The 24,746-nt window shown below is 43.2% G+C and overlaps 1 protein-coding gene across 1 annotated transcript in view; it reads right to left on the bottom strand.

The window, feature by feature from the left end:
- Window positions 1–186: 186 nt before the first annotated feature.
- KDR (kinase insert domain receptor) overlaps window positions 187–24,746 on the bottom strand; it is a 46,232-nt gene continuing 21,672 nt past the window's right edge. Inside the window, exons 15-30 of the mRNA XM_030313853.1 lie at window positions 24,430–24,561; window positions 20,756–20,862; window positions 20,187–20,322; window positions 19,711–19,815; window positions 18,279–18,392; window positions 17,614–17,702; window positions 16,426–16,579; window positions 14,434–14,531; window positions 11,907–12,029; window positions 11,644–11,755; window positions 11,386–11,485; window positions 10,879–10,984; window positions 9,626–9,777; window positions 4,493–4,592; window positions 3,680–3,765; window positions 187–1,866 (exon numbers count right to left, since the gene is read on the bottom strand). Coding sequence (XP_030169713.1) covers window positions 1,644–1,866; window positions 3,680–3,765; window positions 4,493–4,592; window positions 9,626–9,777; window positions 10,879–10,984; window positions 11,386–11,485; window positions 11,644–11,755; window positions 11,907–12,029; window positions 14,434–14,531; window positions 16,426–16,579; window positions 17,614–17,702; window positions 18,279–18,392; window positions 19,711–19,815; window positions 20,187–20,322; window positions 20,756–20,862; window positions 24,430–24,561 — 1,937 coding nt within the window. The 3' untranslated portion in view covers window positions 187–1,643. The remainder of the gene's footprint in view (window positions 1,867–3,679; window positions 3,766–4,492; window positions 4,593–9,625; window positions 9,778–10,878; window positions 10,985–11,385; window positions 11,486–11,643; window positions 11,756–11,906; window positions 12,030–14,433; window positions 14,532–16,425; window positions 16,580–17,613; window positions 17,703–18,278; window positions 18,393–19,710; window positions 19,816–20,186; window positions 20,323–20,755; window positions 20,863–24,429; window positions 24,562–24,746) is intronic.

Raw genomic sequence — 24,746 nt, 5'->3', positions numbered from 1 at the left:
TTTTTTTACTGAGAATACATTTATTGGTTTCAAAAATATAAACTACTTTACGAAAGTATCCTTTATAAGAATAAGGAAACAAGCAAAAATGAAAAACCACATGGCAACTATCTCTGACGCCCCCTCCTCCACTTTAGAAGTGAGCAAAATGAGAAGAACAGAAACACAACCTTGCAAAGGGACTCATTGGAGTTTTTCAGTTTTTTTTTTTTTTTAATAAAATGGCATCTATTGCTGAAAGCATTATGGCCTTTGTTATGCTACATAATACTGATATAAAATGTGAATAGTACAAAGTTCCTCATATATAATATACGGTTTTAATATATTACATTTGTTTCTACATAAACAGACTATAAATATATGTGCCACAGCATGTTTTACAGTCATGGTTCCAGCATCTCACACTATGATACCAAATGAAAAATACATTTTCTTTTTTAAAAAGGAAAGAACAAGGGCAGAAACCAGTAGAAATAGCTTTACATGTTAGAAGCCTAAATAATACAAGAGATGGGGTTAAACCTTTGGTGATAAAATAATTTTAAAATCTGGCTAACAGTCATTCAGAGAGTGAACAAACCAAATCAGCTTTGACTAGAGTGTAGAGGCCAAATTACTAAAATGCTGACCGATCAGGGGTGCGAAGACAGGGAAGGGTCAGGGAGGGGAGAAGGAACAAAAGAGTAAAATCCTTCCTGAAGCTTTGACACCACAGCTTGATACGGAACCTACTGCATTCAGGCTCAGACATATCGCATCAGGACAGATAGGTGGGTATTCATCCAGAAGAAACCAGAAGCTGGTTTATACAGTCAGAACGCTTCCACACGACAGGGAGCCTCCGTCTGAATGTCCTTTCTTTGTGGCATTCTGAATAAAGGATCGGCCTGGGAGACAAGGAGCCAGAGCTGCGTCATTTCCTTCCTGGAGCTCGGCCAGGAGACACGTAAGAGTCCGGAAGGAACTCTCATTAGGAGTCGGAAACAGCCCAAGGAGCTCTCATTTAGCCCAACGGGGAAGAGCACGCAACCTTCTAAAACCAGTAACCTCGTCTGAAGCCTTTACATTTCCTAACAGACCCCGTGCCCACCTCCACCAGGGCCGACACAATGCATCTGAAAGCTCCGGTCCGCTCTCAGAGCAAGCCAACATCTTCCTTTCTGCCAACCCAAACCCCACACGTAAGACTTGGCTGAGGACCCGTACGTGTCCCAAACAGAGCTTCTCGGACGGACTCAGCCCTCAAGGTCTTTCCCATCTTCAACACCTAAAGCACTCGCATCACCTGGTTTATCTTCTGGTTTTACAGAGACGGGTCCTGCCACTTCATGAAAGATGCAGCCACTCCTCGAACTCCTTTTGTTATAACCCACGGAGAGACCCAGAGTAAGAGGCATCAGACATGCTTTCTCAACGCATAAACAGAAAGTCAACACTGGGAGAAAACACAAACACATTCTTGAGTCACAAACATCTTCTTAGGAAATGCCTAGGGGACTGGCTCCCTGCAGTCTGAGGTCCTTTTTTAGGAAATGAAAATCAAATGTGGCTACTTCCTGGTGGTGGAAAGAACAACACTTGAAGATCTGAGCAGCACCTCTCATGTGATTTCCAGGAGTGGGGGACGTGGGTGCCTCCTTTTAAACAGGAGGAGAGCCCAACGCGGGTCCAGAGTCAGGCTGGAGAATCTGGGCTGCACTGCCAGCTTGTGGTCCAATCTCCACCAGCTTTAAAAGTTCTGCCTCCTCGCTGGAGTACACAGTGGTGTCTGTGTCGTCCGAGTGATACCCGGACTGGTAGCCACTCGTGTGGTTTGAGCCTTCAGATGCCACGGACTCCTTGCTTTTGCTGGGCATCAGTCCACTGTGGAAGACATGGAAACCAAATGAGTTGGCGGAGAGAAGGCAGTCCTTGCCCCTCGCATCCTAACCCCGTTCTCGACCCCGGGGGGGCTGTAATCTCCCTGGAGACACCGACCCCTATCTTTCCCACTTGTTAATCAGCGTATCAGGTTCACTCGGACAATGTCTATTTTCAGGTACTAGCATGAGCTAGTAGTTTCAGATAAGTCCTCTTATTCAGGTCCAAGTCTTTCAAGGCTGCGAGGAGATAAAAGGCAGTTCTCCTGAGTTATGCAAAGGCTCCAACCAACGGAACGTTTTTATGGCCTTGCAGATTGACAGGTTTGTATACAATGATAGGAGCCAAAGGGACTCTTTCATGATGGGAAAGGAAATTGGGAGGTTCTGAAAGTCCACTTCTGCTTTCCTCACACTGTCAATTAGGGATTACAAGGCATGTGCACGGTGTTAATAAAGTTCTTGAGCAACTTTAAACTTGAATACGTTGAAGCGTGTGTGTGCAATCAAGCCAGACTGTCAAAAACTGCTTTTTACTCATCAAAACCACATTCTTTGGAAGGACTGGGGGCCTGGATCACTCAGCAGCAACTAGAGAATGTTTTCAGTGGCATGGCATCACGACAAACCATAATCATGTCAAAGCCTAAAAGCGTAAAACTTCAGGATTTACATTTTCTCAAACCATTCTGAGGTACGGGTCTTTTCCCCCCTGAATACGTGTTTTACCAAATTATCCGTGTTAAAAACTACCAAAAAAATATTTCATTCACTCTATGTTCATATATGGTTTGAAAGTTATTTCAAATAACTAGAAATACAATTTCTCTTTCAATCCAACCTCAGTCAAATGAGGTTAATGCCTCAAACAATGGCATCGTAGCTGGCACATAGTCACTGTTGAATAAACACATTTTAAATCAATGAGTGAAACACATGATTGGCTCGAACAATTTCTTACCTTGGGCCTAAAGCCAACAAAAAATTGCACAGTGGCTCATTTTATTTTTGTTTTCTTTAAGTGAACATCCCTCATAACCCGTAGGTATTCCCATTTTATAAAATGGTTCTATTACAAGTAGATCAAAGTGTTCTCTACTCTTACCTAGAGTGAGCTCATTCACAAATAGGTAACTGCTCTTCATCTCGCTATTTTTACACAGATTTTCATTTATTTGTTAGGTTAAAAGCAGATACGTCCATTCAAAACAACTACAAATTCCTACAAAACCACATGGGGGAAATCATATTCAAAATGAAATTTTGTATTTTCCCCACAAATTAGCCAATAATAACAATAAGCCAAATAAGCCAGCCAATAATATTTAAGTATCTCAAACAAATAGATACTGGCTTATTTTTTATACATCATACTTTTTTTTTAATTTAATTTAATTTTTTTTTCTTTTTTATATACATCATACTTCTAAAGACAGATGCACTCACTTATGTATAGGTTTGAAAATTCTTCGGAGTCCACAAAGATTTTTATCATCTCAATTTGATGGATTGCATCCAATGATCTTTGTTATTTAGCCAGTACCATACAAACCACTGACCATATAAATATAAAAATACCCTGGTATTCATAAATTCTCATAAAAACTGACCAAATACCCTAATGAATTTCAGATTCTTTTTTAGGTATGCCAGGTAATTTATTTGTTTGATTAGTTTCAGTTCTTTATTGGTTCAGCTGATGCAAATCTGACTACCTACCAAAGACACAAAAAGGGAAAACTGTCTCTACAAAAAGTCCTAAGTTCCTTCCAAAAATTCCTGTTGAGCTTTGTCTTTTCTATGTGGCTGAGCCTTACCTAAAAGATGGAGCTAATTTGGTTCTGTCTTCCAAGGTTTTCAGCTCTTCTGATGCAAGAACCATACCACTGTCCGTCTGGTTGTCCTTTTTAAGAGACAATGAGATGGCACAATTGATGAGTGTGCACACTGACCAATTAATTAAACTGATTTATTTATTTTTTTTTAATATTTATTTATTTTTGGGAGACAGAGAGACAGAGTGCAAGCAGGGGCGGGGCAGGGAGAGAGGGAGACACAGAATCCGAAGCAGGCTCCAGGCTCTGAGCTGTCAGCACAGAGCCCGATGCGAGGCTCGAACCCACGAAGCATGGGACCATGACCTGGGCCGAAGTCAGACGCTTAACCGACTGAGCCACCCAGGAGCTCCAATTAAATTGATTTCTTAACCCATCTATCAGACAATACTCTCCAGGGTTCAACAGAGGGAGGTGAAGATATCATAGCCCGAAACTGTACAAGCTACAAGGAGAACAACCACTTCCTAGTAGTAAACCCAGTCCCGAAAGAATTTAGGAAGAAGCAGCTGAGGAGACCTGTTTCCATCCCTCTTTTCTCAACGATACTATTTACACTTGAGTGGAATTGTGCATGGCGCTAGACTGTCTAGAAACTTGGGCCAGGGACTGTACTTATGTAAAAAGCAAGGGGGGCGCTGATCAGTGCCACCTCCATAATGAGCCCATGACACATACCCTCAAGGACAGCCTTATAATGAGGCCCCAAGGCTCTAACGCTTAGGCTAATATTTATCTAGCTAACATTTCATCCTTTGTATTGTTTTTAAGACTATTTTTAAAAGATGTACTTACATCTGGGATTACTTTTACTTCTGGTTCTTCCAACGGGATATCTTCAAATGTTTTTACACTCACGGGCCGGCTCTTTCGCTTACTGTTCTGCAGATACTGACTGCAAAAGAACAAATATTTACATTTTAGTGGTGGTATATTTGGCTGCAGATACCAAAAGTGATACCTAAGTTCATTATCTTTCAACCACAAGTTTAATAGCAACCTTCAAAACATCCTTTGGAAAAAGAAACACAAAACAAAACAAAAATCTTTCTCTGCTAGCGCACATTGAAGGCTTAATTTCCTGTAAAAGCCTATTTAAAAGTATAATATAAGTGAGGGGCCTAGATGAGCTCCCGTTCCTTTGAATCATATTTCTGAGGACCAGGGCTGGACTAAAGACAACATCAGCAAAGCAAGTGATCAACTGCCTTCTGCTTGGCTTCCTGATGGCCTGAGGTTCCTCCACCGGGCTCTCAACACACTGCCGAGTGTTACACATCTTTCTGGCCATCTCCAGAAACGTTTTTCTAGGTAACGCTCACAGAGCAACCATTCAGTGAAAGATGGGCAGAGGAGACACCTGAAGATCTTACTGAATCTCACCTGGGTTCCGGAAAGGACACTGAACCCAGCAGGATCTGGAGACAACCTCCTCCTTCTGCATTGAGGCTTAGTGTGTAGATGGGATGGCGGGCTGTCTCACAATCCCCTATTTTCAGCCCACAGAATTGTTGGTCTTGGGAAAAGGCAGTGTGGTTTAAGAGTCATGAGATATTGTGTCTATTTCAAAGTCTACCACTGACTACACATACTTGGGAAAGTCGTGAATATTTCTCTGCCTCGGTGGCTCTGCCTCTAAAATGTGTTGGTAATAGCTTTCTCTCCCTCACTCACAAAGATATCTGGAGGACTGATGAGGTGGGTGGCAAATGTTCTCAGAAGGAACGACGCTCTATCAGCCAAAGCTTGTTTTCCTCCTTGAATTCCAAAGGATACCAGCTTCCTTCAGGAGTTCAAAGAATGGGACTTGTCAGACACCATATCACCTGTTTTCTGGGGGTGCTCCTTCCCTACCATGTGGCTTTGGGTGAGTCTTGAGTGATCCTGTTAAGATCACCGACAGCCCAAGTGGAGAGAAAGGAAGTCTGTCTGTTTCACAGCAAGGGACAGCAAATTCACTTTTCATGCTCGTCCCTGCATACTGCCCCCACCCCAGGCAGGCTCCTGGACATGTTACATATTCTTTGTGTCTTCTGTGACCAAGTGGAGTGAGGACTTGCTTGAGCCAAAGGAGGAGAATGGAAATTGAGTCTCCCTCCCCTGCCCCAGGAGGCTGGTTCCTCCCCCTTACGGAGAGAAGAGAATGAGGTTCACCGGTGACATCTTCCCTCAGGAAACTCCACCTAAAGGAGGACCTAATAAATAAGGAGAGAGAGAAAAGCCCACTTCTCCTGAGTCCAGTCCGGACTATTGCCAAAAACTATTGGTACCATATAGTTAACCATTCATTTGCTCATTCCCTGATCCAGGAATCCTTTACTGAGAATCTACCACATGCCAGGCACTGTGCTAAAATGCTCCTCAACTGTTATCTCATAGCACCTTCATAAATGGTACCTGTCAGGGGTGGGTATTATTATCCCAAGTTCAGATGAGGAAACCGAAGCATCAAAAGGTTAAGGAACTTGTCCAAAATCACAAAACTAAAATATCTGGATTATTATTTTGAGGGTTACAAGCAGCCACTGCAAGATTTGAAGCCTGAGACTAACAAAGTCAGATGCGCCCTTTAGAAAGATGGCTCTGGGTACAGGAAGGTGAAAACAGAGGCCATGAGACCAATTAGGGGGCTCTTTGCCACATATCTAGGAGAAAGTAGGGCAGCCCAAGAAAGGTGATGCCGACAGGGTTTGGAGAAGTGGACACATCCCAGAGATATTCAGGATATAGAATCAACTAGAGAGGGTAAGCTTGGGCAATAATGCAGCTGTCTTGGAAAAAAGTCGAGGAAGCTGAGACTTAGGGAGGAAATGGCTAGAATTGGGATATGAAATTGGCCTTCAGATTCTAAAGCCCATTGTTTCGTTTTGTTTTGCTACCCTACTCCACACTGACTCCCTTGGAAAAGTAGCAGGAAGGAAAAAGTAGAAAAGAACAATGGATGTGATTGTTCGAGTCTTTGTTGAGCACCTACTACGCGCACAGCACTGCTCTCTCCCACGCACCCACTGACCACGCGGTGGGAACAGGGCAGGGGAGCGGACAGACAGAAGGTGGAGAAAGGACAGTTTCATTTCAAGCAATCTGATCTCACAGCCAAATTCAGGAACATCTAGCCAGGAGGCAGTCCCAGACATCAATCCACAGGAGCGCTTAATCATCACCAGCAATTAACCAAAATGAAGAAAAATGGTATGTGCCAAAACCTTTCTCTGGGAGAGAAAAGAAATCTTTGATAAGCTGCTTGGAGTAGGAGGTGAAACTCCCTGGGGAAATGATGGAGCAAGCACAGATGGTCCCCAAACTGCCCTCATGGAAAGATGAGTCCAATTAATATGTGTTTTCTTGCAGAAGGTATGCAAACTTGGGGCCAGAGCTGATCCACACGGGAAATTAGAGGCAAAGCTGAGTCTAGACACCAGCGATCCGTCCCGCTCCCCCCTCCCCCACACACCTCTCAGCCTCTTCCCCAAATAAATGTTGAACAAATATTTTTAAATAATTTAAAGGGGCCACAGATCAGGAGGTCGGTGCCCACAGCAGTGCCTCTGTCCAGCTCTATTTATAATGCAAGGAGACTGAAAACTATAAAGAGGAAACGAATGAGAAAGACTCCTCAGCTTTCCGACCTGACTGGAAATGTGAAAAAGGAGAGAGAACAAGTCCGCCGAGAAGCACCCCAGCCTCATCTCTGGTCTTCCCCAGGGAAGCAGAACCCAAAGAGAGCCTCAGCATGAGGTGTGCCATGTGCAGATGCCTCCATTCTGGGTTTCTTTTAACCCCGATGATTCGACTGTGACTGTGGAGTCTTGTTTTTACAAAAGGAAAAAAGGTGGAGGCAGCTGAGAGGGGGTGCAGACGAAAGATTCCAATTTCCATTTTATTTTTCAAATTATGGCTGGCTAAAAGAGAAACTGGACTGGAAAAGACCAATTCGAAAATCACAGACAGAAAATAGGAGCCAGGCCTATGCTCAGAGTGTGGTGTCACATTTGTCCATGCTTCTGGGGATAAGTGTTAGCAGCCCTGACTTAGATCCGGCATCGCGTTCGGCACTTCCATTACACCAACATGACCTCATCGACTCTTGGCACCATATGCAAAGCGTCCAAGCGAGCCAAGAGGCTGCCGGCTCAGGTCCTCACTCCACCTGGTCACAAAAAACCCAAGGAATATGGCTGATGATCAAATGGCTTTCTGATCGGGCAGAAGGCAGTGATGTTGCAGGAATAACTACCACCCCCAGAAGGCCAGCCAAGCTTGAACTAGAGGGTTTTGGTGTTGTTTTGTTTTGTTTTTTTAAGTTTATTTATTTGGGGGGGGGGCGGGAGGGGCAGAGAGACAGGGAGAAACAGACGGTCTCTCCACGTTGTCAGCACAGAGGGCTCGATCCCATCACCTGTGAGATCGTGACCTGGGCTGAAACCAAGAGTCAGACGCTTAATCGACTGAGCCACCCAAGCTCTTTGAACTAAAGGTTTTTAAACATGAGAGTGGAATTACTGGTTTTCAGTTCATTAATTTTTCTCTCTGAGGGTCCCACTGGGCGTGGCAGACAATAGGACTCAGACAGGTATCAGAGGAACTGGATTTGTCTGGGAGATGCAATTTTAAGCAGCTTGCTTAATCGCTATCGTGCACTGAGTGCTCTGAGTGCCAGCCACTTAGAAATACAATATACCATGTAATTCTCAAAATAATAATTTTTGAACACCAGTGTCTTCACCTGGGTCCCAGTGAAGATGTGCGCCAGGTCACTAAGAGGCATACTTGGGGTCCAACCAGTTCTACCTGCCTCTAAAATCTGGATCTTTAACCACCAAGTTTTCTTTCCACCAAGCGATTGCCCTGAGCCTCACATTCAACATCTACATCAAGAAAAGATCATAGTTTCTACCTGGCCTAACGCTGAGAGTTATCCCGTGAGCAAAGTCCGATAATGTAAGGAAAAGTTCTTCGAGAAACGCTGAAAGTTCTTGACACAGATTCAACGGGCAGCTCGCCTGTCAGCTTCTACCCACTCCGGCAGTGTTCCTGCCACCCCGTGGGATCCCACGGGTCAGGGGGTCCAGGGGGCCTCCCCCCCCCCCAACCCCTGGTAGCCTGGCAGACCTAGAGCTCCGCGCCCCTCCCTGCAGCCACAGCACACTCAAGAGGGCAGGCTGGACTGTGCTGTCAGGGGGTCCAGTGACAGGAAGAAAACACCCACAAGAGTGGGAAAAGAAACAAAGCAAAGACACGACGTCCCAGGCTTAGTAAAAGACAATTTGACTATTATATGGCAGAAACCATACCGACTTTGCCTCATGCACAGGGGCTGGGAGAGAGAAGAAAGGAAGCTGCCTTCAGAACCCCTTTACAAATCAGGCGAGGACTGCAGTGCATGTGTTTCAAATAAGCCCAGGAGTCCCATTATGCAAATAAAATGCTGAAAATCAGACTAGGGAGGGGCTTCGGGAGATGTGCTGTCCAGTCAAATTCAGGACACATCCCCCTGGCAGACTGCACCCTAGCCAGAGAGGCACAAGTGTGTTTTCATATATGCATAAAACTCTTCCTTCCTGAATCTTTCCTAAGCCGTTTAATTCACATTAATAAAAGAGTACATGGGGATAATTTAAATACAGATGTCTATATAAAACTGGCCTCTTTTTCTGGAGATTAACAAACTATGGCATTCCAGCTATTTGCAGCTGCAGGGCTTAGAATTCTAACGGAACAGCTATGGCAGCAATGTGGACCACAGATGGGAAGAAACTCACCTACCCCGGCCCTCTTCAAGGAGCACTTCCCTTTATAGCAGCCTTGGGGCTAAGGTTAAATGTGGAAGTGGGGTGCAGCAGCTTTAGAAAACGCCTTCCTTCCATCCCCTCCCCAAAGAACCTTGACATGCCAGCTCCCCTAGGGGATGTTGACCATATACAGTACCTGATTCCTGCTGTGTTGTCATAATGGAATTTGGGGTCACACACTTCCTCTTCCTCCATACAGGAAACAGGTGAGGTAGGCAGAGAGAGCCCAGAATCCTCTTCCATGCTCAAAGTCTCTGATATCGGGAGAACAATATAGTCTTTGCCATCCTGAAACAACAAACACAGCGATGCTATTGTTACGGCTTCAGCCCCTCAAGAGCCTTTTCATGAGAAACAAAGGCCAAGGGGGCTTCTTGGTTAGCGGGCAGGTCGCTCTCATATCTGAATGTAGAACTTTAAGACAACATTCAAAATGGTTTGTCAAAAACAAAAGGGCACTTGAAAGGGACACGTATATGAAAGTACGGTAAAAGAGACAATGCAAAAACAAGATGAGTAAGGGAGCCACAGAGGACTGTGGTTACAAGGAAGACAAAGCAGGCTGGGGCCATACGCGTAGCGGCAAAGCACGGAGAGCTGAGGAATCATTTCTTCACAAAGCCCTACCTACGCGAGCCAGGTCTTTTAAAGGGCAGATCATCCAATTTTAGCCTCTACATTTCAAGGCAATGGAAAATCTGATGACAGGCTAGAGAAAAGCAATAAATGTGCAGGAAAATGGGTCTTCTGAGAAAAGGTTGCACAATTTAACATTATTTCATCAAGAGAAAGAAATAAAGGGCAATTTGATACCTTTAAACGTTCAAAAGGTTTACTGATAAAAACAGATTTGACCCATTGTTCCCTACCTGTTCAAAAGAAAAGCAGGAGGAAATTGGCTTCCATTCCTGGTGGTAAGAGGCACTGACTGGAGATTAAATAACTTTCTAATGGTAAAGGTTAACAATTCTAAAATCCTCAAATGAAAGTTATGGGGGCCTGGGATTTTACTAAGAAAAATGCCTTGTATTTTGCAGGGTTCAGATGCAGTTTTGCCTGCACAGTGTATTAAATTCCTTGAAATCCCACCCATTGTTGATATTCTGTGGGTCAACGATTTTTTTTTTTTTTTTTAACTTTAGGAGAGCATCTGAAGACAACAAAAAGATACATCAGGAGGAACGAGTGGTCTGCTCCCAGGTTATGGATTAGGACCTCATTAGGATCTCATCTATCTAAAAGAGAAATTATAGATTTTAAAAAATCATTGCTGCTCAGATCTGCAAGAATATGGCTCCTTTTTCAGTGGCTGAGAGGACAGCGTGGTGGCCGTGAGATCTAGGGAGGAGAGGAACCCTTGTATACGCTTCTTGGGTGGAGGTCACGAACCTGCTGAGCATTAGCTTGTAACAGATTTCCCAAATGTTCCACCAACTCTGAAAACGTGGGTCTCTGACTGGGCTCCCCATGCCAGCAGTCAAGCATGGTCTGGTACCTAAAGAAGCAAAACACTAATGTCATTAACTGCCTCCGTCTTCCTCATCTGATGTTGAAAATAAACACTCGAACGAGTAAACATCTATGAAACGTCCACCATGAGCCCAGATGCTAAACAGTAACACCGCACTGTATAAAACACAGAGTCCTACACTTGGGAGTATCATGTACAGAAAATCCTATAAATCAACATCTAATAGAAGCTAACTGGTTGGTATTGATATAGGGTTGTTGTTTCAAGAAGAGATGACTCTCTACTTCAGATTATCAAGGAAGACTTCCAGAGAGAAGTAGGACACAGACTGGGTCATAAAAGAGGTCTGTATCATGAAAAGTCTTCTGGGCAGGGAGAATTTTTATAAGAAAAGAAAGGATAGAAAGACACTTCCAAAGTCTTACATTTCTGGTGTGGTATAATCAGGGGCCCTCATTCTAGTGCCTTCTTTCAATCGCCTACAAAATTCCTCATCAATCTTTACTCCAGGATATGGAGAAGCACCTAGAATAAAATAGGAATAGGACATTATTTGATTTGATTTTCTTTTATAGAAAGCCCTCAGCCTAATTCTTGAACGTCATATATATATGTGTATCAGGCCACTGACTTATATCATTCTATTTGGAATATGGATGGAGGGACAAAACGAAGTGACTTACCTAAGGAAAATATTTCCCAGAGCAAAACACCAAAAGACCACACATCACTCTGAATTGTGTACACTCGGTCAAAAATTGTTTCTGGGGCCATCCATTTCAAAGGGAGGCGAGCCTAAGAGGGTAGAAGACAAGGAATCAGAACCCAACTTAGCACATATCTGAAGAAAAAACTTCCTTTGTTCCCAACACAGGTCCTGAAGCTTGCAAAGAGGAATTTGGATCCTGCAATTTAACAGATCAATGGGTTCATCTTTGAAACTTACATCTCCTTTTCTGACATAATCTGGATCTTTATAAATATCGCGGGCCAAGCCAAAGTCACAGATTTTAACCACGTTCTTCTCCGACAAGAGGATATTTCGCGCCGCCAGGTCCCTGTGGATACACTGCAAAAAGAATCGTGTGTGTGTTAGGTCTCAGAACAGCTGATCTCTTCTGCATCTGTTGTGACCTCATGCTCAAAAAAATCCACATCAGAAAACTAACTGATTAACAAGCACTGGGCTAATGTCTTTCATCAACACTTCAGGAAAAAAGTCTGACTTTCGCTGAGACACACACATCTGTTTATTCCATAAACAGCCCCAGACTCTGGAATTAAATAATTAAGTTATAGTATGATCATGGAGTCATAAATAGACTTCTCTTGGACACAATTAAGAATGTGTTTCTGGTCACATCCACATATCCCTTTGGCCTGGCACCATATACGGTTAAAACCTGTTATTCTAAGGAGGCCCTAGAATGGAAGTTATTTCGAATGAATGCACGGAAACCAGGAACAAGGGGCTCTCATCGGTTTGGTGCCCTTTGTTGGTTTCCCCATTCCACATGGAACTGAAGCTGAGCAGCTCTGATAAACCATGCCCCGTGGGGCTCATCCTGTTTTCAAATTGTTGGATCATCATAAAGGTCTACAAAAGACATTTCAGCCTCTCGATGGTCAAGTTGGCTCTCAGGCGCACCAAAGAAAAAAAGTGAGTTCCTCTTGCTTTCTCTCTACTCTTTTCCTTTGCTCAGTTTCTCCCTTCCCGATATCCCACATCGTCATGTAGCCTCCTACTACTGAGCAACTTTAGCTCCACCTGGTAGATTCATGAGGAAATAGAGTCTCAGGGAACACTTATAAATGAATGAAAGGCTCAGAGGATTCTGAAGTCCATGCAGGAGTGACCACGGGAGCCAGGCATTGCTGAACACCCACACCTTGAGTCTGTATAGTACTTCCCTCTGAAAAGGGCATATTCAGGGGCACCTGGGTGACTCAATCGGTCACCCGATTGTAAATTTGAGCCCCACATTGGGCTCTGTGCTGACCCGCTCAGAGCCTGGAGCCTGCTTTGGATTCTGTGTCTCCCTTGCTCTCTGCCCCTCCCCTGCTTGTGCACTCACTCACACTCACTCTCTCTCTCTTTCTCTCTCTCTCTCAAAAACTGATAATTAAAAAAAAATTTTTTTTAATGAAAGAGGCATATTCAAAAGCACACTGGCAAGCATGACCGAGCAAGACAGGAGATTCCAAAAAACAGGCAGTCCTCCCTACTTTTCCCCCAACCAAAGAGCTTCCTTTTTTTAGTCTAACAACCAGGTGGTGTTCAAGAAACCAGCCGACAGATGTGAGAAAAGTTAAAGGTCCCCTGCCCGATTCCCTTCCCAGTCGAAAGATATCCTGACCAAATGGCAGGCTCTGGCCTTTAAAAAAAAAAAATAGTGAAATAAAATCAGAATCTCCAAGAAAGGCAAAGGGCCTTTCTCCATAGGAAAATCCTTCCCTTTGGGAAAAAGGAGACAAGACCTCCCCCCACAGAAACATCTGAGGTCTGGAGGCTGGGAAAGCTGTGACAAGCTTTCAGATTCAGAGAAAAATGGGTTAGAGATTTCACTCTAATTTAGAAACAAAAGCAAAAACGTTAAGTCTTTCTTCCCCCACCAGGAGGGTGCAGCAAATGCATTTTGTCAACTGATCCCTTTTCCTGAAACTTAATTTGAATTTTTCTTGCTTAATATAAAACAATCCATTCTACCCTTTCCAGAGGCTGGAATCCGTGGTGTTTACAACCTTTGGAATATTTGTAACTTGTCACGTCCCCACCTCAGTCTTTGTTTGGCCTACTTTTCTAATTTTAGCTTTTTTAATCGCTCACATCTAAGGCCTGTCCTTCCTGGTTTCTAATTATACCACTAACAAATACTTTTTGATGGATGGTGATGAATGTAAAATAAATTAAAAATACACTCTCCTACGCTAAGATATCTGCAAGGCTCAGTCCCTCACCTCTTCCAGGTCACTGCTCAGATGTCACGTTCTTATAAAGCCTTCCTTGTTCACTTTGTTTAAAATTGATGTACACAAACACAGAAGCCTATGCACACACAAACATACCAGTCCTGTATACTCTATAGCCCTTTCCTGCTTATTTTTCCCCACAGTGCTTATTCCCATCCAACCTACTATGTATTTGACTTGTTTACATTGTTCACCGTTTGCTCCACCCGATAGGACGTGAACTCCTATCTTGCCTGTTTGTTCACACAGTCTTCTTAGTACCTACAAGACCGCCTGCCCTTCGTAGATGTTCAGTAAGTGTTGATCACATGAACTGATGTCATGAAATCCCTACACTTCCTGAAGTTAGCAGAAGTGGGGTCTCCCCAACAGAACTCTTCCAATAGGCCCAGGAGTGGACGATGAATTACAGTTTGAAACACACACCAGCGGCTGGCACTGAACACCTTACTTCCGAATCTGTGATCTGAAGACACGCTTTGCTTCCCCCTGAGCAGTCTTACCTTCCGTGACGCCAAAAACTCCATGCCCTTAGCCACTTGGAAGCTGTAACAGATGAGATGCTCCAAGGTCAGGAAGTTCTTGTACAGATCTTCAGAAACTGTTGGAAGATGCAGAAGGACAGAGATCAGTATTGCCACCAGAAGCTATGCGTTTCTAAGTTTGTGAGAATAATCTTCATTTGAAAACTTGGGAGTTAAGCTTCTGGAAACAGAAGCAGACAGAAAATGCCTGTATCTTCTGCAAGGTTGCTGAATCCCAGTATTATTAGCTTGCATCATACTCCTTAGCAAAAAAATGTTGGTTTTTTAGTCAAATGGAACCAGCAAATCCAGGAGGCAGAAGGGAGGTAAATTTGGCAAAGATAGCAGGGGGTGAGAGAGGACTTTTTCAAGTTTGCTGTTTCAAACTGTTGTTTTTTTTTCATGTACCCAGAGGGATAAACAATAGTTTCCTATCAAGAACTCTAAAAATAAAACAACAATATTCAGGGTCATTGAATCTGTTCTCTCTAGGCTTTGTCCTGGGACAAAGGCCAAAGGTCGGATTATAATCGACAACAGATAACTAAAAATACCAGAAATATATTTACTTCTCTCACTTTCAAGCTGAGAAAGTGCTGTAAACACTTTAAAACAGGGCTGAGAGGATGCTTTTTCTCCCTCCAAGGATATGAATGAGAGATGACAGGAACTTCGAGGGAAAGATGGATTTGCGTAAACTGGTGGTATTTACTTCCGTGCAACTGGTACAAATAAACACGAAGACATTAATGGGTGTTTCAACATGATCTCTTGACTTTGGTCAGATAAGATAAGACATGGTTTCTCCCCTAGAGACAAATACCGGAGTTAATGAAAACTCCATGAAATAATATTCTTGTAAGTATTAAAAAGACTGTGAACAATTTTCTCAAGGATTTCTTTATGCTTAGGGCTAGAGGGCGCTCAGTGAACAATTAGTAAAACCCTTCCATTTTCCAAATGAAGAAATGGGAGGACACATTCCAGGCCATCACCCTTTCTACTCCAACTTAATTCCTCAATCCTTTGGGTTTCCTGTGCCCTGACCACCATTTTGTGGGAAAGATGGGACAGAGGTTGCATGAGGTCCAGATAGCCTCTCCACATTCCTCTAGGCCACGTTCCAGCTTGGCACAGCCCATTTGGCTTCTAAGAGGAAGAAGCCAGATTTAAGGTCTATCTGTAGCCTCGCGTCAAGGGAAATGGAAGCAGGTTTCTTCCACTATTTCACGACTGGGTTCTTTTAAGCTCTTGCCTCAAGAGGAGCCAGATGTCAGGAAGCCCCATCTCTATATCTATGGAGATGTCTCTGCTCCTTCTGAGGGAAGCAGATAGTGTATCCTGGAGCTGAAAGAAGTCTTGGAAGTTTGGGAATACAGCTCTACTCCCAGAGAGCACTAAAATATCATTGGAAGCATAACTGGATAAAGAAAAATACGTTTACCAAGACTCCTTTGAGGAAGTATGGTTGATACGTCACCTGGACTGGGGTAGAAACAGCAGGTGACCCCTACACCACCTCGGAGAGGTTGGGTATACTTAATGGAAAGTCTTGTGTTGTGCTGGTGACTTAGGCAGGATGGGGCTGAACTGCTGAGGGTAATGGGGAGGCTAATCAACCACCAGAGAGCCTCCTTTGTCCCTCAGGAACAGAGCGCTGAGCCCCTCCCGCTACTCCATGTTGAACCAATAGTTTCAAAGCACTGGTTTAATGGTCGACTGCTTAGCCCTCGTGGGGTCCTGAGATTTCTCAGGCTCTCTGTGCTTTGCCTCACAACCTAGTCAGCTGCTTATTCAGGGCTTCCACACTTCACTTTTGAAAGACTGAATGGTGGGAGTCTCAAAATTCAGGTCTCTTTCAAGTTTTAGGGAGTACTGAACTTTTCCCATGACAAAATTCCTCATAACACCTATCACCTTCTCTTTTCTGCAAAAGCATGCGTTACGTATGAAGAAAGCAATGACAGGTACCTTCCTCTTCCTCCACATCACTGAGGGATTTCTCCTCAACAAATCCAGAGCTGGCTGAGCTCTGACTACTCGTGATACTATCCAAACGGCGTTTCGGATCCATAGTGATTTCCCCAACGTATTCCTTCCCTTGACGAAATCGTGCCCCTTTGGTCTACAATGAAGCAAATGAACAAATCCTTTGAATACAAACAAGATGTCTAAAATGTAGTAAACTATAAAAATAATTGTAACTATTAAAAGCAGACAAGAAGGACATCAATTGCAAGAATATGGAATCTCTGGGCTGAAATTTTGGGCAAATGTTCTACATAATAAATTTTCTTCCATGAAGCCTAGCTCCTTCTTTGTTTTATTTTTTAAGTTTATTTTTTACCTGTCTTGAAAGAGAGAGCAAGCAGGGAGGGACAGAGAGGAAGACAGAATCCCAAGCAGGCTCTGCACCATCAGGGCAGAGCACAACACGTGGCTTGAACTTACGGACTACGAGACCATGACCAGAACCAAAATCAAGAGGCAGACGCTTAACCGACTAAGCCACCCAGGCACCCTGCTCCTTCTTTAGCTTAGAGATAAATGCCTGTTTCAAGTCTATCCCAGATACACTTCCAACATTAGGGTGCTCTTTACAGAGGGGCTGACATTCCATGGGGCCAAATACTGCTAGGAGAGAGAGAAAATAATCCAAAGCCATCCTTCTCTCCATCCTTCCCTTTCCTCCTCCTCCTGCCCCCTCAGGCACCATCTATAATGGCTCAGTAAATTAGAGTCACAAAAAAATAAAACATGAGAAGATATGTTCCCCAGTAGGTAAAAGAGGTTACAACAGCCAAGAAGATTCCTCACAAGTTCTTCTTTTTTTTTAAGTTTATTTATTTATTTATTTTGAGAGAGAGAGAGAGAGAGAGAGAGCGCGCGCGCAAAGAGGGGAGGGGCAGAGAGAGAGAGAAAAAATCCTAAGCAGGTTCCGTGCTATCAGCCCAGAGCCCGAGTCAGGGCTCGATCTTATGAACTGTTGAGATCATGACCTGAACCAAAATCAAGAGTCGGACACTTAATTGACTGAACCACCCAGGCGCCCCCTCACAAGTTCTTCATGGGGTTTTAACAAAAGAAGATTAACCTGTATCACTTTGTGTTTTCTTCCGTTTTACAATGTGACCAGAGCTGAGTTAAGAAATGACATACCTTGTAGGGGACAAATTCATTTCTCTTGCTCCTTAAGTAAGTTGACAGGTTTCCAAACTTGCAAAATTCCACAATCACCATGAGTGGCCCTGCAGACAGCACAGCATGTCAGAGAGGAAAATGTTTCCGCTCATGTATCCCATCAAGTGTTTAATACACTGATGAACAAGAAAATACCGTAGAAGATGCTACAACCTTTCACTGGGGACAGGATCACAGAAATCAGTGGGTCACAATGCCCTTACAGCGTAGCTTTTCTTTTTCCAAAAGGCAATCCCACAACCTGATCAACCAAAATTTCAGAAGAAAATCCACCCTCTTGCTTTTCAACACAATCACCTAAGAGGACTCCATTTCAGGGGGAACTACTCTTAAGGTCTTTGCTTTCAAGTTTTTTGAGAGGTTTACTTTTTTCATCTGAACATCTATTACACAAGTAGCAAACTGCAGTAGAGTGAGGCAGCATTTTTTAACTCACAGGAAGTTCCAGAAGAACTTATAGAGCCCATTAAACCTCCATGAAATATATTCGTATCTAGGAATCTGGAATAGTATCCTAAGTTAAGGAAATCAAGGCCATGGGAGTTGCGTGGTTTCCCTGAAACACCAGCAGAGAACTAAATGCCAGAATCATCAGGCAACCAAAACCCTCCACAGATACTCACCTCCTGGCTTGGTACAGGCACCTAGAAGATTGACCACATTGAGATGGTGGCCAATATGAATGAGGATCTTGAGTTCAGACATGAGGGCTCGGTGTTCACTGTGTGTGGCTCCTTCTACAAATACACAGCAAACAGGGAAATCGTAAATGTGGGCATTAGCTTAAGAGGATCAGTGTCCCACTGCATGCATGTGTACAACTTACCCTCCAGGGACAACACAGCTGTAACCAACCCAATTTACAGATTAAGTGCATTAAAAGTCAAATATAAATTATATTTTCCAATTCTAAATCAAATTCTTACTGTAAGTGCACCCAGAATGTTTGATATTTAAAGGAATCCATTGTGAAGTCTTTTGCAAAGCAGAGAATACATCTGCAAATGGAATCACGCCCAGATTTTCTTTCCTTTACAAAATTGGATTTTCATGTATCAGGTTGACTATGCTTCTTAGGGCCTGATTATTTCAGTGCTTCCTGGTAAGGAAGCAACACCATGTATTAAATATCCTTATGTGTTAGGGGCTATGCTGAAGTTCCCGCCAATCGGTGCCAAGCAGGAAATTTAACAAGGGCCAGCTGGCAAGGCCAGTTGGCCCATGAGGCCGATGAGGCTAAAACTGCGAGAGTGATCCTGTACACTTCCCTCTAATTCACAGACACGATCCACACCTCAGACCCTGATGAGCCACCTCAGAATGGCACTCTCCCTTAGCCACAAGGGCGACGAGGAGGAGGGAGAGAGAGAGAGATGGCTTTGCAATGCACAAGACCTATGGGCCAAGGGTCAGTGTGCCTCATCAACGAAAGCACATCACAACTGGAGCTAAGAGCTTTACATGCACCACCTCCCCAAATTAAAATGACAAGGCCAGAACACCATTACCATTAGGATTAACAATTGTTTACAAGGCTTTTAATGTTTAAAATGTCACCCATGGTCCTTTTGTCCCTAGTGCAACCATTATCTTTTATAGGAGAAAATCTTTTACATACTCCAATCCTAGGAGACATGCAATTTTTGCACTCTACTATTTTTACTTATTATATTAAGTTTCTTTCCATGTCTCTACATGGTCTATAATTATCTTACCAATGCACCATAAGAGATTAAAGAACAATTTTTACATAATCAAGGTATTTTTTTTTTCCTAGAGTCAGGCCACGAAGTACAGCTGTGCATGGGCTCCCAGGCAAAGTGGGGAAGTGGATGAAGCTGAAACCCATCCTCAACTTTGCCTGGAAGGCCATGTACCCTGGCAGGACGCTATGAAAGAGGAACTTGTCCCCAGTTTGCACAAAGGCATAAGCTGGCTACATGCTTGGCTAGTGGGCTCACCTAACTGCAGGGCTGCTGATACAAGCCTTGCATTACGTCCGCAGACCAGATGAAACAGATAGAGAGATACATCACCATGTAATTTTGCTTTTACCTTTTAACATTTTGACAGCCACTGTCTTGCAAGTCGCTGTCTTGTCAATTCCAAAGGCATCTGCTTCGATCACTTGGCCAAAGGCACCACGGCCAAGGGGCTTACCTATAGTCAACAACGACAGCAAACCAAACAGACTTGGACTATTACAGCATCAAAGTGACACAGAGATTCCGACTAGATCGGATCACCCGCACACCCCAGTTTAACTCGGAGATTCCAGCTCACTCCCTTGTCTTGGCTTAATCGTTGAATAATATCTCCCCCGCTTCACTCTCCAAATGCCCTACTTTGGATTATTGTACAGGGACCCTACTTCTAAGTGACCAAAAGGATGATGACTCAAATTCCACAGACAGAATGAATATTCTGAACCTGAATCCAACATGTGAATAGACTATATCTGTCACTGTCCAAAAGGAGGAAGAGATGGCTTGGTAAACCCAACACCAAATTAATATCACTTGAAAACACACCTAGTTTCAGCCGGTCTCTGGGAAATTCCCACTTGCTGGCATCATAAGGCAAACGTTCACAGTGTTCATCCAAGGGCAGTTCATCTGGATCCATGACGATGGACAAGTAGCCTGTCTTCAGTTCCCCTCCATTGGCCTGGAAATCATTATTCCTTCCAGTCACATACACTCTGTTGTCTGGCTGTTGTTTTTTTGTGTGCTTATTATTGTTGTTTATGGAAGCCCCATTCCTGATGTCTCATTTTCAAATAAAATTCATGGAGTTTGAGAGTCAGTCCTATTATAATCCTGCATCCAGTGTCCCCTCAACCCCCAAATGAGCTCCAAATGAAGTACTTAAATCTTAATTACACTGGACAGTCCAAGCCCTTTTCTCCTCTAGTGGCTTCTATCAATTAAAGCCCAGTGGTCCAGCCAAAAGAAAGTGGGAAAGAATGTTATTGTATTGAAATAAAATTGTGCCCATTGAGCCAATAACAATGGGAAGAAACAACTCAAAGAGCCCCAGTCAGCTTTCATTAATCATGAAAACCAACGTACATGGGATGGAAGGGAAATGATTTTGTTACCCGCTTAACGGTCCGTAGAACGATGACAAGTAATAACCAGAAGAACATGGCAATCACTGCTGTGCCTACTAGAATAATGACCTCCAAGTTCGTCTTCTCCTGGGCACCTAGAAAGACACAACAGAATGCTGAAAACTCATACCTTTTGATATAAGAGGACAAAGTTCAACAATGAAGCAAGATCTCAAGTTTACCAACTTGGAAAAAATCCTAGATAATAAGAGTCACAAGCATCTAACTTGAAGGGATCTATAACATTCTTTTTTTTTTTTTTTAATTTTTTTAATGTTTATTTTTTTTGAGAGACAGAGAGAGAAAGAGAAAGAGAGAGAGAGAGAGAGAGCATGGAAGGGAGAGGGGCAGAGAGTGAGGGAGACACAGAATCTGAAGCAGGCTCCAGGATCTAAGCTGTCAGCACAGAGCCCGATGTGGGGTTCAAACTCACAAATGGGGGGATCATGACCAAGCCGAAGTTGGATGCTTAACTGACTGAGCTACCCAGGTGCCCTGAGTCTATAACATTCTTAATGGATAATTTAAAGTTTGTAAAACACTGCTCATGAAAACCTCCAACGGTAAAATTCTTTTTTTTTTAATTTTTTTAACATTTATTTATTATTGAGAGACAGAGCATGAGTGTGGGAGGGGTAGAGAGAGGGGGAGACACAGAATCTGAAGCAGGCTCCAGGCTCTGAGCTGTCAGCACAGGGTCCAACACAGGGCTTGAACTCACAAACCGTGAGATCATGACCTGAGCCGAAATCAGACGCTTAACCGACTGAGCCACCCAGGCGCCCCTCCAAAGATAAAATTCTAAAGTTAAAGACAGGAATTAAGGATATCAAGGATAGAAATGTTGATGTCTTAAAAGAAAAAAATCATAAGAAGGGTTGAAGGAAGAGCAGTCTTTGATGGAAAGAAAACAGATTCCATTCTACAGGGGAGAAAAGTAGTTATTTGGCGGGGGGTGGAATAAATACCCGGTTTTGCACGGAGAGTCTCAGTTTTCATCTGAATGGAGTTTGAGAAAGGATTATATAAGAAAACAAGTGGTCAGCAAGTTACTGGCTACCATGCGCCTCCTAGGTGCTCAGTCCTTTAAATATGTCATCCCTCTTGATGTTCTCAGAAACTCTCAGTCTTCAGATGGAGAAACAAACTCAAAGAGGTTAAGCTACTTCGTCAAGGGCACACAGCAAGTGGGTGGAATGGCGAAGAATTAAACAAGTCTGTCCAACACCAGCTAACCATTACACTACCCTGCCCTTGAGTGGCAGGAGTCTGAGTGAAGGGGCTCCAGAGGATGCTCTGAGTGGGAGAAATTAAATGCCAGAGCTTTTCAGCTAGGAGTGATTAGCAGAGAGGTGATAAGGAAGCAATTAGCACATGGGACTTCCCGCTAGACGAGTGCAGAGTGAATCAAATAAGCCGTTCAAGTGGCCCAAGGCAGCCTGAAAAAGGCAGAAGTCCAAGTAAGTAACTAGTTAGCCGAATAAGAGTTAACAGTCTGGGGACAAGTACCAACCATGCCTGGAAGTAGATTCTGTTTCTCTGGTGGTTCTATTGAAGAAACTTTCTTCTTTAATTTAATTTTTTCTATTAATTTTTTTTTTTTTTGAGAAACAGAGTGTAAGCACAAGCAGGGAAGGGGGAGGGGGAGAGGGAGGAAGAGAGAATCTCAAGCAGGCTCCATGCCGAGCACGGAGCCTGACGTGGAGCCCAGTGTGGGGACCAATACAGGGCCCAACCTGGGCTCAGTCTCACAACTGTGAGATCATGACCTGAGCCAAAATCAAGTGTCGGACCCTTAACTGACTCAGCAAACAGGCACCTCGTGGCTTTCTTTTTATACACACGGATTTTTTTTTTAATTTTTTTTAATGTTTACTTATTTCTGAGACAGAGAGAGACAGAGTATGAGCAGGGGAGGGGCAGAGAGAGAGGGAGACACAGAATCAGAAGCAGGCTCCAGGCTCTGAGCTGTCAGCACAGAGCCCGACACGGGGCTCGAACTCACAGACTGTGAGATCATGACCTGAGCCGAAGTCGGTCGCTCAACTGACTGAGCCACCCAGGCGCCCCATACACACAGATTTTAAAGTCCATTATACCTAGTAAAAAGTTCAAAGATTCAATTGTCTATATAATTAATATTAATATAATTAATAATTAATACACTGTAAAACCTTGGTTTGCGAGCATAATTCATTCCGGAAACATGCTTGTAATCCAAAGCATGCGTATCTCAAAGAGAATTTCAAGAACCATTGGTTCAGTTGTGATCATGTGACACTCATATTGCAAGACATCACTCGTTTATCAAGTTAAACAATAACTTATTGAATAACTTATTAGAAATGTTTTTTCACCTTGCAGGACACTCGCAGAACAAGTTACTCGCAATTCAAGGTTTTACTGTAATTATAACTTCCATGTTAATATTATCTCCATGTTAACATTAGGAAGACTAACCGACACAGTAAATATCTACTTCTCTCCTTCTTAGTATTATTCTTTTTGGGAACTAAGTAAATGTAAGTTCTGTGTCAATGTTTCCTACTTAGGCAGGGGTAACCCGCTGCAAACAGCTCAGGGAGATGTGGCAGGGCACGAGAAAGAGCTGGAAGCCCCCACTAGGACCTGCCCTTAACATGAAGCCCTCTGGAAGTGACAAAAGCACCATGCCACTTGAAATTTTTATTTATTTCACACACTTGAAATCTTTATTTGCAAGTGCAATCTATAAAATGGTGATAAGCCTACAAATGTGAAAACAAGTCATCAAGATGCAAGATTTGATAGATTGAGGGAACTAAAATCTAGACTTTGAGAGACAAGTGAGGACGAGTTCATAAAACTCCATCCGTTTTTCCTTCTGTCACCATCCTTCTTTCTTCCTCTTTCTGTCACAAATTACCTTTCCCATCTGGGAAAATGCCAGATTTCACATCACTCCTGCACACACATAGGAGTTTCCTTTCACATTTAGACACCCTAAAATTTCCATGCCATTGGAGCAATGGTCTATTGTTCACAATTTTAATTATCTGCAGTCCAATGAAAACTATGAACCCTTGTGATTGTCTGGATAGCACTGATTTTGACGATTAAGCAGTAATTCCAGTGTTTTCCCAAGAAAATATAGAGGTATCACTTCTACAACAAGTTAATCGATCCATTCAAATGAAGAAAAGAAACAAGGGAAAGGAGGATATTCTACCTGCCTGGCTAAGAATTTTCCCATAGTGAGTACTGCCAGGATGGGAAATATGATGCAAGTAGAATTAAAATAACACGATTATTTTTTCTAGTTGAAATAATATATACTTAGAGCAAAAAATTTACAAAGTACAAAGAATATAAAAAATCACCAAAATACTCCCACTGGGTGGCTCAGTCGGTTGAACATCTGACTCTTGATTTCGGCTCAGGTCATGATCTCACGGTTCATGGGATCAAGCCCCAAGTCAGGTTCATGTTAACAGCAAAGAGCCTGCTTGGGATTCTCTCTCTTCCCCTCCCCACTCATATGTGTGTGCACTCTCTCTCTCAAAAAAAAATAAATAAACATTAAAAACATCACCTATAATCCTCCCACCCAAAGTGTATGAGTATATATACAACACAAGCTAATTTTCTAAAAACACCCGATGTGTCCATGAATTTCCACTGACCTTCTACGATGAAAAATGCCTCCACTTTTGCACACCCAAGAACACTGCATGCCTGGCAGGTATACAGGCCTTCATCTTCCTTCCTCACCCTGCGGATGGTTAGGTTCCGGTTCCCGTCTTTCAGTACAATACCTAAAAGAAAAGAAAAATGGTTGTTTTCATTTATGATGTGATGTGGTGGAGTTGTTTAGGAAAAAATTTAAAAATATAAATGATGTCTTTTCTTGGATGAGTATCTAATTCCAAAGAGTGATACAGGATGCATTGCTGACTCATCACCAGTCCCAGCTTCCATGAGAATTCAACAAGGCTCTGAA

The sequence above is a fragment of the Lynx canadensis genome, chromosome B1 (assembly GCF_007474595.2).
Source record: "Lynx canadensis isolate LIC74 chromosome B1, mLynCan4.pri.v2, whole genome shotgun sequence".
Classification (NCBI taxonomy): domain Eukaryota; kingdom Metazoa; phylum Chordata; class Mammalia; order Carnivora; family Felidae; genus Lynx; species Lynx canadensis.
This window is presented reverse-complemented; position numbering and strand designations above follow the sequence as displayed.